Raw genomic sequence first — 12384 nt, forward strand, 5'->3', positions numbered from 1 at the left:
GCTCTATAGAAAACCAAGATTGGGCATTTGTGTAAGTGTGATAGTTTCCAGGACTGATACAGAGTATATTGGTTCTCTCTCTGGAATTGAGTAGACCAGTTGACAGCAGTTAAAGTTTTTCTTAAATTGACCAAGAATTAAAAAAACAAATTAAAAATACAGCAACTTTTATTTATGTAAAAAAATTCTGGAATCGATGCTTAGGAGGTAGCTGCAATGTCATGTGCACCAACAGGTACATTCACAGGTAAGAGAAATCTTGCTCAGGAAGAGCAGAGTCACCCATAACCAGCTCCCCATTTCAGGTTTTGCACTGCAGGTAAAATATCATCCATGTTACTGATCTCTGCAACAGAATGGAAAGCAAAAGGGTTAGGCTTATGAACCCAGAATACCTTTGAGTTCAACCAAAATTCTAACTTAAACAGATGGTGAATTAAATAAACTCCTCAGACCTCTTGATGCTTTCAGAAAAAATCAATTGGGCATTTAAGTAATATGCTTAAGTAAATGCAACCCCATGTTAAATGAAAATAAAGTGTTTTGGTCACTTTCTGAGGAAAGGTGGAAAAAAGGAGAGTGAGGCAAAACGCAGCACCTTCCTTCACATCCTCCTCCTGTTTTAGCATAGCAGGAGTAAAGAAAACACTTGTTAACTGTTTAGAGTTATATGAGGAGGTGTCGGCATGAAGATAATTACTGTTGCAAATATTACTCACCTAGAAGACACAGCAAATCTTGAATGAGAGCTTGAAAGGGTGGAAAGAAGCACTCATGTTCTTCAAGCTTATTGATGATACTGCAATGGAAAGTGAGATGATCAGGTAAGAGGTGCAAGGACAGGGCAAGTTCATCCCCTTGGCCATTTTGCTGTTCTGTGCCATGACTTTTTGAAAATATAGCTACTTAATATATAAAACCATGGACACCAATGTTCTGTTCTCCAGTTCTGAACCCTGCAGCCCACAAGGGAGCTGTCACAAGGATCTCTGATTTCACTACTAATGCTATATACACATCCTTCCTTTCCTCCTCACATGGCTCCAGGTAGTCTGGGGCCTGGAACATTTGTCTGTGTATGCTAAATATACTGCCTAGGGGTGGCTGGTGTAACTGCCTTGGAGGTAGAGCAAGAAATGCTTTATAAGCAGCTATTCTCCACTTAAAACTGAAAAATGAGTGCAGAAAGGCTGAGGGAGTGAGTATTGTTAACTCAGCATCTGTCAGACTTGCTGCCTGCTCCCTTTTTAGTTTGTCTGTAAAGCACATGCTGAATGCAAGCCCTTAGGGTCTGCTACCACCTAGATGTGGCTGTCATCTGTTGAATGTATAACTGGATTTGTCCAGTTTCTAAAGTATTTGTAGGCAGCTTGAGGCAAACCCTGCCTTGGCAACTAGAACACTTCAATATTACATCTGAAACTTGCATCACTTTCTCCTCCCCACCCAGGTGCCGGATTTGTCTCCTGATGAAACACGTATCCCATTAAGGCTTGTTTGATCACATTATCCATGCAAACCAGAGGGTGTTTTGGAACTTTCTGGCCTCAATTTTTCCTTCTGTCAGCTTTATCTTTTTGACAGGATGCAAGATTTGTTTCAAGCAGGACAGCAGTAACTTACACCTGTGCTGTCACAGCTCACTGACTTTGTAACAAATGACGAAAGTTTCTTTGAGCATCAGTTTTTGCCAGTTCTCAATTACTACATTTGATGTTTGCAGAATGGTCAGCAGTGGAACAGCCCCACATACCTGTGGATGTCTTGGGTGCCCAGAAGCTGCTGTACCTGCTCAGTCACGTTCTTATTAATGATGTCACACAGTTTCCCAACAGTATTCACTACCACAGTGGGTGGAGCTGAACTGTCTGTGGAAAAACAAACACCTCATGATTCTTTTAACAGTAATAATAGGAAAGTATTTTAGACACAGTTGAATTTTTGCAGGTGCACAGATTTTATTTGGTTTTCATAGATCTAGGCATATACATCCCATCATTCACAGAAAACAGAAATAAACAAATGGTCAGAAATAAACAAATGTTAGCTAGGAATGGGGATTCTCTCACTACTCCTTTAGTGGCTAAAAAAACCTTGGCAGAGCTGTGTGTTTGCAGCAGAGAGGGTACTAAAGTGCACCCTTACAATGTCAGTGGAAATCAGCCAACTGAAATTATATATACAGAGAAGGGGTTATTCATTGGGTTCTTGTGACACAGCAGACACACTGTAGGGACTAGGCCAATAACAAACCTGCTTAACAAACATGGAAATGTTTGGAGGAGGATGTTTTTTGTTAACACCCAGAACTTGTTTTGGTATTGAATTTTAACCTGTCTGTAGTGTTGTGACTGAAGGTAGCAGCCTCCTTGTCCTTTTCTCCTTCAATTTCAGAAGAACTAGTCTTGGACAAGGCATTGTCTGAGCTGTGGTTATTAGGGGGAGGTAAGGTTTCCTCATCTCCCATGCTGGCTGCAGGCAGGAACACTGCTTCCCTCCTTCAACAAGCCTCAGCAGCCGTGGGGCTCTGGGGCTGGACATCCTACAGCCCAGCCCAACCTTTTAACCCAGGAGCAGCAGCAGCTGCTGTTCTACAGAAGTTCCCACCAGAAGGGAAATAACCAACTACACCTCTGAGTACTGACAGTTTTTGGCATCCAACAACTTGTTTTGCTTTTTAAGTTTAGCAGCATAAGATGGAACTTTCTGAGGACTGGACCAAATTACAGTTGAATGAATTATTGAGTAGAAATCTACATCCAAAGTGGAGTTATTTTCTTCCTTAAACTTGTTGTCTTTCAAGTGGAGAATGAACAACAATTATGAAGTCAGCTCACCAAAAAAAATCTTTGTGGAAAAAAAATCTATTTCCCCTGTTATTCTCTTCTTCTGCCTCCCTGTTATTCCTCAGCAACTGCTAAAGTCTTACAAATAATGGGAATTTGCTATTTGAGCTATAAATTGACAGGAACGTATTTTTGTCTTCCCAGTGAAGGAAACACCTAGTTAATTCATTTCTCAACAGCTCAATATTGTTTTCTATGAAGAGGGCAGCTTTTCACCTGTCTCCTTTTTTTGGAATGGTGTGAACAAGCAGCAGGTGCTAAGTCTTTACCTAGTTCCAGGAGCTCATGGAGGTTCCTCATGGCGTTGGTCATCTCCCCTAGCTTTATGTACACCTCATTCATCCGTGGATAAACACCATTTAGAGAATTCACATCAAACAACTTCTGGAAGTGAGAGACTATGGCAGACAGGGTTTGCAAGGACTGTGTCTGGCTGTTCTGGAAGAAGCAGGAAGAATCGATGGTACTGCTTAACAAGGCAAGGGTGCTTTAAGCTGTGAAACATTGTTAAAACCAGTCTGAAGAACAGGTGCAACTTCCCTTATGAAATCTCAATGCTTCAAATACTTTTAAATCTGAAGACCTAGTTTCAATAGTTTTCAGGCACAAGCATACACCAAACTCAAAATACTCTTTTGAAAGCTTCCTTCTCTGTTGCTAAGAGAAGCATTTATGTATTCTCAGCCCTGAGAGATAGAACAGGATAATTCCTGAGACTACAGGGCAATGCAAATTCACTGCTGGTCAAGTGCCTTTGATTAAAGCAATCTTCCCCAAGGTGAATTTATCCATTATGTTTAAACAGTCTTTGACTATTGAACGTCTTCAAACAGGTATTTCTTAAATGCTGCAAGGCTTTCAAATGCACCAATCTAATGACCGTGTGAAGAATGCATTTAAGAATTCCACAGTAACTTGTGATTATAAATCTCTGGTAAGAATTACCTTTTCCTTATGTTCTAATTCTTCCAAAATTGCATCTACTATCAACTGGAGGTCTTCAACTCGTATGGAATCTCTGTTATCCTGTGGATCTTTAGTGTTCCAAGGCAGCAATTCCAGAGATAGCTTTCTCAAGGACCTATGCAAATCCTTTTAAAAGAAGGGAGGGGAGCCAACTTATTTTAGAAACTGCTGAAGTTGTTTTTGGTATAGAAACAGGCATTTTTCTGTTTCTCATATGCAGAAAACATTCCAGCACTGGAGAGGTTAAGGTTTTAATTTTCATGAATTTAAGGATAGTGTCTTGCTGACATTCTTTGATTTGAAAAGAACAGAGTAAAAAATATTATATTTGCTATGTGTCACAGTTTCAGTGAAATAGGAGGTATTGGTCACAAAGAGATTTGCTTTAAACAGAACTATTTCACTTGCATTTGGATCAAAATGTCACTGGTCAGACTTTTTGAAGGAAAAGAAAGAAGGAAGAGAATGCATCATCATCAATGTGTGAAGTCCAGACTCTAAAGCTTTAGTTTCTTCTCAAGGACTCAGTTAATAAAATGAAATGAAAGATTTACACAGAGAAGTATCTCTGGTACGTACTTCACATGGACAGCAGATTATTTGTAAAATTTAACAGCAGGTCAGGCAATAACAAAAGCCACACACAAAAACCCCCCACAGCTACTCATAGGGAGGGATGGAGGAGAGCAGATGGAAGGAAACCAAGAAACAGAGTACAGCAACATGTTGTTACCTTTAGGGCTATGAGCTGATCTGCCCACATTTCTATAGTGAGTGGAAGGTGCTCAAATCCACATCCCTGTCCATTCTCTTTAATGTAATTTTGCACTGGCCCTTTGCTGGGCCGGAATATTAATGGAGGAGCTCTTGGGCTTTGCAAAATAGAATCAATATGGGACAAAACCTTCAAGAACAAATAACAAATGTTATTGCTTAAATATGTATGATAAAAATACATAAAATCACTCTCTATCAAAGTCATGACTGTCTAAAATTAAGTCATAAATAGCTCCAATATTACTATTGACAAATTTTACACAATCATTCAACATGCTTCAACAGCCAACAGACTCAAAGATTTCAACACATACTAGCTAGAAGATAAGTGAAAGTAATGCAAGTATGTACTTCCCTTTGAGGGATAGTTAACATTTATCCACTCCAGGCATTGAAAATTCCACAGTTTACAGTTTGCTGAGTTTTATTGTATTTAGGCTTTTTAATTAGAAGAAAAATAAAGGCCACTGGCACCCAAGATCTTGAACAAATCCCCTGTCCTGAACAGACTTCAGCTAAATCACATTTACCAGCCTAGTGTCTGCTGCCTTGATGTGTTTTCAGGTAGTTTACACTGAGACAGAACAAGAACCAGCCTACACTGGCTGCCAAATCCAGAACATGACTCATCTTGCACAAAGGATTTGATAGGCGTTCTTAGCCTCAGACCAGCACACTCCAGTTGACCCAGCTAAACAGAACACGTATAACATTTCATTGTAACAGTACTAGAAACATGCAGGACAGATACAATTTGGATACCTGCAAGTATTGCTGGCAAGCTGCCTGCAGTGGATCCACTCTGGTAACTCCCCCAGAGTCTTTGTTTTCTTCTTTTTTTTCTCCAGTCCTACTCCCTGAAAATCTGCACAAAAATACACACAGTGGGTCACACAAGCAGCCTTAGCAGGAGATGCTACCTTTTAACTTGATGGAAGAACCAGGTGTGTAGCACTTAAACATACAAAGTAAATATCCATGTTATGATGCTGGGCAATAGAATTCCATCAGACCCAAGTAACACAGATTGACAACAGAACACCTAATGCAAATATCATGCAAATATCATTAATGCAATATCATTAATTTATCTCAAGTCTCCAGGCTGAGGCTATGCCAGACTGCTTGCTGATTTAGAAGGGTTACTACTAGTTTTTCTGTTGCCAGAGTTCTACTATGGCTGAAGACCTAAAATCCAGAATTTTCTTCTAAAGGCTCAAATTCCAAGCTCAGTTGTTATCCCCTTCTGCTGGAACATCTTTCCTGGCTTATTATACAAAGTTCACTACTGCTTTTCATCTAAATGATACCTACTGCACGGGAGAATAGGCAATTTAAATATACACAACATGTCTATTTCTTTTCAAGTTTAAGTGATGTCTTTTTCAGGCTATAAAATATTTAGCATTCGGTATACACATGGACAAATGACTAAGTGAAATTACAGATAAAAGCACTTTGTTAGTACTAGAACTTTTATGTGTTCCATGTATTTCCTTAGCAATATTTCAGAAAAAAAAGCCAGTCAATTTCTAAGAATAACATGGACATAACTTCAGTAGCTGCAACATTTTGCCAACTCACACTTTCACATTTATAATCCATAAGGAAACTAATATCTTCCTTTACAGCTTATGGAAGCAGCAAACACCAAAGATGGTCCTGTACATATTGCCAGCAAAAGAACTCAAATCAAATCCAGAAAGACAACATGAAATAAAAAACCCCACACTGCTGTGCCCCCATATGGAGACCCTGCCATCATTTCAGAAACAGAGGGCTTTAGAGGTCCAGCAGCACTTGATGCCCATAACCAGGCTCCAAAGAATGCTGATAAGGCACATGCTGTATAAGCTACTCTCTACATTCCAGGCTGCAGAGTAACCTTGCCTTCAGATATCCAGAGGATTCATGAAAAGTCCCTGAAAGAACATACTTACTGGGCAGTTTTCTTTAAAGCTTTCTGTAGTTTCTTCACTTGGTGCTTGTAAAATTTCAATTCCTGTGCAGTTGGCCTACTAGACAGAAAAAGTACAATGTTATATGTCTTGCATTGGAAGGTATCTATAAAATTCATCCAAGCAAAAAAGTAAAAAAAGCTTTGCCAGCACCAAAAGTCATTCTGGAAATTAAATTCTGCTACATTTCTACATGACAACAGCAATAAAGAGCAAACTAACCATTAGCAGCTGTTATTAACTGTGTAGGGAAAAGAGCGTGGCTGTTGCTGCCATATCTCATTTCTTTGATCACAGATTTCACACTTTACTTTTACAATTGCTGGTGCTTTGTAAAGCAAAGTCTACTGAAATGGCCTTACAAAGGATGATACTTATCCTTTCTCACCTTATTTCCAAGTTTTTCTTGAGATTTATATTTTCAAGCAAAAGCTGTTCATTCTTGGCTTTTGTTTCAGTAAGCTGCTTCTGGAAAGACTGCAACATAGACTGGGTTATTGCTTTTATTGCCCTCATTTCATAATGAACAAGCTCCAACAATTTAAAGCATGTGCGTGTTAAGAAAGGTTCCCTATTTCCTGGACAGCAAAACAGCATGGATGAGGACTCAGATGACTGAGACCAAAAGCCGGGTGCATTAGACCCCAGGTGGAGCACTGTGACTAAAGGAGGTCTGTGTAACCCTCAGCAGACTCACAACATTTCACTGAATCTTTGCACAAGGACAGGGAACTCTGCACACAGAGGTTACAAGTTCAGAAGACATGACAAGAACAAGGGACAGAAAACAAGCATGTTTATGTTTCTACGTAGCTCTTGAAGGGTTACCGTTGAGAGATCTGCACTGACTTATTCTTGGCAGTTCCATACCATGAGCAGTGCTTTGTAATTAGGAGTAGCATCTAGATTTAAGAACTCTTCCTTGTTTTTCACTTCTGTCTGCACCTCATCTTCATCTTTTTTATATTGCCTATTGGGAGAAATAAATTGGTTCAACTCAGTGCAGTTCATTTAGCTCAAAAATTTAAGTTGGTTTAGTTAGCAGCTATGTATGATAATAATGTTTGCATAAACTACCAAATAAATAGAATAGATATTCTGCCCTAAGATTCCTGCTCTAATTTCTGGGAAAGCTGTTTCATATGCTAATGAAATGCACTTATCCACAGGAGAAACTCCAGTACAAGCAAATCCCATTTCAGTTTTGTCAACAGTAATCTCAAGCTATAGGAATATCTCAGGTATTTGTTTGTTGCTTTGTGCCATGCAGGCAATGGGATAGAGTGAAAAACTTTAGTTTTGGGAGCACAGCTAATGCAGTAATTCTGCCTGTGAACAATGGCAAAAGAGAAAGGGGAAGAAAAAGAAAGAAAGCAAGAAAGACAGACTTATAGTTCAAGTATCTGAATACCCCAAGCCTCCTAACTGTTGTGGTCTTCTGACTGAGAAGCTGCTTAGCCTGACTGCCAGTTATTGTCTGGAAAAATTTAAATTTTCATGACCATTATAACCCTTTGCTATTTCTTACACGCTAATGATACCTGGAGCACTGAATTTTTACCACTATAAGATGTAAGAACAGGAAGGGCTAAAAAATTTTTGAACAGTAGAACCACAGGGCATTCAATGAGACCTACCTCAGCTCCTTTTTAATCTGACTAATTTGAGATTCATAATAGTCAATTAGACAAAGGTACCTGAAGAAAGGAAAAATGTTAATTTTGAATGTCAGATATTCTCACAAAACTCATACTGTGACAACCCAGAGGAACAGGTCAGCTTGCACAGCTGCACTGCACTTTGGAAGCGGCTGCTCCAAACAGTGGAGTTTCTCTCATACCAGACAACCATGGGCACACTTTGCCAAAATGGAAAAGTAGACACATTGAATCTGTACTAGTTTAGAAGCAGCGAAATATCCAATAGGAGAAAAAAGTTAAATCTGCCCACCAGCATCCTCATCTTATGCTTGTAGTTACCCAGCAAGATTATCAGAGAGGCACAATCAAAATAAAGTGTCTTGAGCACTCTGAGATTGTCTGATTTGGAGAGACAGATGAGAGAGGACAGGGAACCAAATTCAGTGATCCTTTCTCTGATACAGTGAGGGCTCAGGGAAAAAGCTGAGCACACACAATCCCTCTTAAAAGCTTTCCAGGTAAACATTGCTGGCTGGGCCTAGAAAGATGATTTTTTATCAGCACAATAAAGCAATGGCTACCTGAAGCCTAGGAACAGGCAAATGTCTGAATGTAGCAGAGCTGTGGAAATCCTACTAGCAAGAGACACAGCCTCGTGACACTTTGGGAACTTACCCAAAAGTACTTGGAAGCTTAAAAGCAAGCCTGCAGTCAGCAGTTGCAAACATCACTTCCCAAACTTGGAAAGGCTCTTCTGTAAGAGGCTAAGGATGGTGTTTGCTGGGGAGTTTGTTCATTTTTAATTTACATTTTAAAATGTTAGAATCCCAGGATGAGATCATCCTAGCCAACACTGCAGCTACAGAGCAGAATGAATCATTCCCTTCCCTTTGCTGACATCTAGTGTGGGCAGTGGGTGGCAATTTTTAAATTTCTGCCATGGATTTACCTGGCTTACAGTTTCACAAAAGAAAAATATCACTGCATTGATGTACCTTCACAAGAATTCATATTTTGTCTTGTACTCCTAAAGGCTCCAGATTATTCTTTTTTCCCCATATAAATATCAAGAAGCATTACATTAAAATATGTTTCTTCATTTAATGTTGCAGGGATTCAGCAGCAGAAGAGAATCACTTACCGCCGATCCAGGACAGACTTGGGAGCTCTTTTGCAAAACTGACAAAACATTTTGTTTTGAGTATCAGCTCGCTGCTGCTCCTCCCTCCCAACTCTGCTCAGCTCCTTCTGCAAGTGGGCAATGATCTCCTCCTGTTCTTGCAGCTTTTCCTGCTGCTGTTGGTATTTTACCTGTGAACAGGCAATGGGAGCGTTACTGAATTGTTCTGACCCACAAGCTGACTGTACTGTACAAGCCCAGCTACACACTTGGAACCAAGGAAAAGGAGCACTTGGATTTTAGCCGTGCTGAAGATACAGTGGAAGAGGGATGCAGATATTTTTCTAAATAATTTCTATAAAATTCTGCATAGTTTGAAAGTACTTAGCTATAAACAGTGTACTAACCCTATAACCCAAGGTTCATGTTTATTTAGATCAGCGTAAATATTTTGAGATCTTTTGTAAGTGAAAGGTTTGAATCCTCAGGCAGCACTATCTGAATTACCCGCGAAGCCTGTTGCTCTTTTTGAAGTTCCTTGACTTGGTTCTGTTGCTGGCATGCTTTAGCTATTGTTTCATCTTCCAGCTGACAAATTTTGGCCTTAATGTTTTTCACCACATTCTCCAAATCATTAGCCCGTTGCTCTTGCCGAGATGCCCGACCTTGTTCCAGTCGTACCACGTCTCTGAAAAAACAAATGAATCCTTGCTTTTAACTTAAACTCATTTTACTACAGACACTGCAGGAAGCACACGCCTGACATTATGTGCTGACCTTTGATAACAACCTGTGGCAGCATGGGTACAGTATGGGAAATACACTGATATGAGAAGAAGCAGCAGATGAAACAACAGAAGAGCTTGAAAGGAACTGGAACAACATTGCTGCATATTGAACAATAACCTCAGGGAAAAGGTCTTAGGCCTCTGGTGAGATAAGATCTCCACCAGGCTGGAGATGCAATACTCCAATACTGATAAACTTTCACTCTGCAGGTAAATTCCTTCCACTGCCTTACCTAAGACATCGATTTGCCTCCATAAGTCCCTGCATCACCTTCTGCTGTCGCTCAGTGTCTTCCACCAGCGTTTTTATTGCAAGTCTTATTCCTTGAGAAGACTGATGGTCTAGGACAATCATATCTGGAGATACAAAACATAAGCAAAGTCACAATGAAAGGGTTTGAACAGCCAAAGAAGATTTGCCTGTTTGCTGCCACTAGGAAGTGACAGCTTTGGAGATGCCTGATGAACTTATTGTTACTATTTCCAAACACAACAATTACATTTCCTTACCTGATGTATCTCTGCAGCTTTGGGGGGCAGCGATATTCACAGGTTTCAACCCATGACGCATTAATATCCTGTTTAGGTTTTCCCACTCTGCCTTCTCCTGCTGCATTGGGAGAAAGGGAAAAAGAGGCAGAAACCGGAGTTCTTCACTTTGGCTGTGCAGCAGAAGGTACCAAATGTCCACAAACTAAAGCAAACCAACCCCAAACCCCCAAGAGGCCACTACAGGAGGGCTTGTGAGAAGCTCCAATAGGATCTGCAAAGCACATTGGGGAAAAGCGTACTTAACACCACACAGCATGATTAGTTTTCCTGATCCCTACTTGAAAGCAGAATACGTGCAATGAGTTAAATTCGCCTCTTTAGGAACCCCACACCACCGGCCCTCGGCTCCCTCCAACGCACCCGGGGCGCGGAGGCCCCGCCGCGAGCGGAGCCCTCAGGGAGGCGGCGGCGGCTCTGGGGGTTCACGGACTGCTGCACCGCGTTTTGTCCCGCTCCAACCACCCAGCAGCGACACCCAGGGCCAGCAGAGTACCTCGGTCATGGCGAGGGCCGTAGGGCGGGAGAGGGGCCGCTCTCAGGCCCCGGAGCCGCTCGGGCGGGAGCGGAGCGGCGGGAGCGGCGGGCGGGGGGGCCGCGGGGCGGCGCTGCGCGGGCGCCGCCATTTTGCGGCGCGGGAGGCGAGGGGAGGAGACCGGGCGGAGGTAGGAGCGGGGACGCGGCGGGAGCTGCGCGGGGCGCGGGGCTAATAAAAACAAAAAATAAAGACAGGAAGAAATGGAACACAGCTCGTTGCTGGCGGTAACGGTGGGGGCAGATCTGCCGTCCTCGGAGCTCATGCATTTCCCGGTATGCCACCCCGCGATGAGCGCTGCCGGGATTAGGTGGATGGTCTGGGAGCCGTAATCCCAGCCTGGTTTTCAGAACGAGCCCTTCCGTGTAAAGGAGTAAATACCGCCTCGGGCTGCTGAGTGAATAGAGGCGGTGGGTGCAGCGCTGCTGCGTGTCCCTGGTTCGGAGCAGGGGGCCGCTCCCTCCTGCAGCAGCGCTCGCCTTTCCCTTGGGACGAGGTGGGATCCGCTGGCCTTCAGTTCAGCGAACACCCCTGGCCTAGAGTCCGCGTTCGGGCTTGGTGTAAAATAAACGTCTATCGCTTCATTACCGTGATTTGAGGGGAAAAAATAAAAAAAGGAATTTGTGTGTTCTGGGATGCCTCCTAACGCTTTCAGCATTGATCCCAAGTGATGCCTAAACCCCACGCCGCAGGATTGCGGCCTGCCCGGGGTGAAGAAGGCTCCGGGCTGTCCGGGACACCTCTTCTGGCATCTCCTGCTGCCCGAGGCCGCCCCTTGTGCTGATCCTGCCGGGGACACGCGGGTCTGGGCCGAGCCTGCTCCTCGCAGCAGAGGAGGGAAATATTCCCTGCCTGACTCCCACCGTGTGCCCGGGGATGCCGCCTTCACAGGAACCAGAAACTTCAGGAGCGGCCAAAACAATCTCCTCAGCATTTATTAGCACGTGTTATTATCTGTTTGGTTATTGATAGGTACAGACATGACAGATCATGATGAAATTAATGAGTGAAAATAATACATTAAAAAACAGTGGTTGTAAAACATCATCCTGGTCTAAAATCCTCTTAAGAAATTAATTCCTTGTGGCTCACATAGATTTTGTGACTGAATTGCCAGGTCAAATTTACTAATGTGCCTGTGAAAGCTGCTACAGTGGTTCAGAAAAGGGAGGAGGTGAAATTACTGCCTGTGCTATTTCCAGTCC

General features: G+C 42.3%; 2 protein-coding genes across 10 annotated transcripts in view; one reads left to right on the plus strand and one right to left on the minus strand.

Moving 5' to 3' along the window:
* Nucleotides 1-11280, minus strand: CEP70 (centrosomal protein 70). 4 transcript variants are annotated; one of them, XM_038142441.1, is made up of 16 exons: nucleotides 11008-11139; nucleotides 10606-10705; nucleotides 10329-10452; nucleotides 9815-9995; nucleotides 9329-9498; nucleotides 8185-8244; nucleotides 7418-7517; nucleotides 6936-7024; nucleotides 6530-6607; nucleotides 5352-5454; nucleotides 4546-4716; nucleotides 3792-3938; nucleotides 3116-3284; nucleotides 1754-1868; nucleotides 720-799; nucleotides 1-346 (listed from the first exon to the last, which is right to left on the minus strand). In XM_038142441.1, exons 2-16 carry the CDS (start codon nucleotides 10664-10666, stop codon nucleotides 279-281), a joined length of 1716 nt encoding a protein of 571 aa, XP_037998369.1. In that variant the 5' UTR covers nucleotides 10667-10705; nucleotides 11008-11139; the 3' UTR covers nucleotides 1-278. The 4 variants fall into 4 exon arrangements, with proteins under 4 accessions (XP_037998369.1, XP_037998367.1, XP_037998368.1 ...); XM_038142439.1 differs by lacking the exon at nucleotides 11008-11139 and adding an exon at nucleotides 11141-11280 and having other exon boundaries at nucleotides 3-346; XM_038142440.1 differs by lacking the exon at nucleotides 11008-11139 and adding an exon at nucleotides 11141-11276 and having other exon boundaries at nucleotides 3-346; nucleotides 6530-6604.
* The window catches only part of FAIM (Fas apoptotic inhibitory molecule), a 7820-nt gene continuing 6582 nt past the window's right edge, over nucleotides 11147-12384 (plus strand). For 2 of the 6 annotated variants that reach the window (XM_038142443.1, XM_038142447.1), the window contains exon 1: nucleotides 11271-11309. Coding sequence is in view for 1 of the 6 variants with exons in the window: in XM_038142448.1 (XP_037998376.1) it covers nucleotides 11148-11309 (162 nt within the window). In the remaining 5 variants the exon portion in view is untranslated. Of the gene's footprint in view, nucleotides 11310-11348; nucleotides 11455-12384 lie in introns of those variants that run through there. The other 4 variants (XM_038142448.1, XM_038142449.1, XM_038142451.1 and 1 more) reach the window with 4 other exon arrangements.

Source organism: Motacilla alba, chromosome 7 (genome assembly GCF_015832195.1).
Source record: "Motacilla alba alba isolate MOTALB_02 chromosome 7, Motacilla_alba_V1.0_pri, whole genome shotgun sequence".
NCBI classification, from domain to species: Eukaryota; Metazoa; Chordata; class Aves; order Passeriformes; family Motacillidae; genus Motacilla; species Motacilla alba.

Coding starts and splice junctions, on each gene's coding strand:
- CEP70 (XM_038142439.1), bottom strand. Junction 6,608..6,935: donor AAGAAAAACTTGGAAATAAG/GTGAGAAAGGAT, acceptor TTTTCTGTCTAG/TAGGCCAACTGCACAGGAAT. Junction 3,939..4,545: donor ATCAGCTCATAGCCCTAAAG/GTAACAACATGT, acceptor TTCTTTTAAAAG/GATTTGCATAGGTCCTTGAG.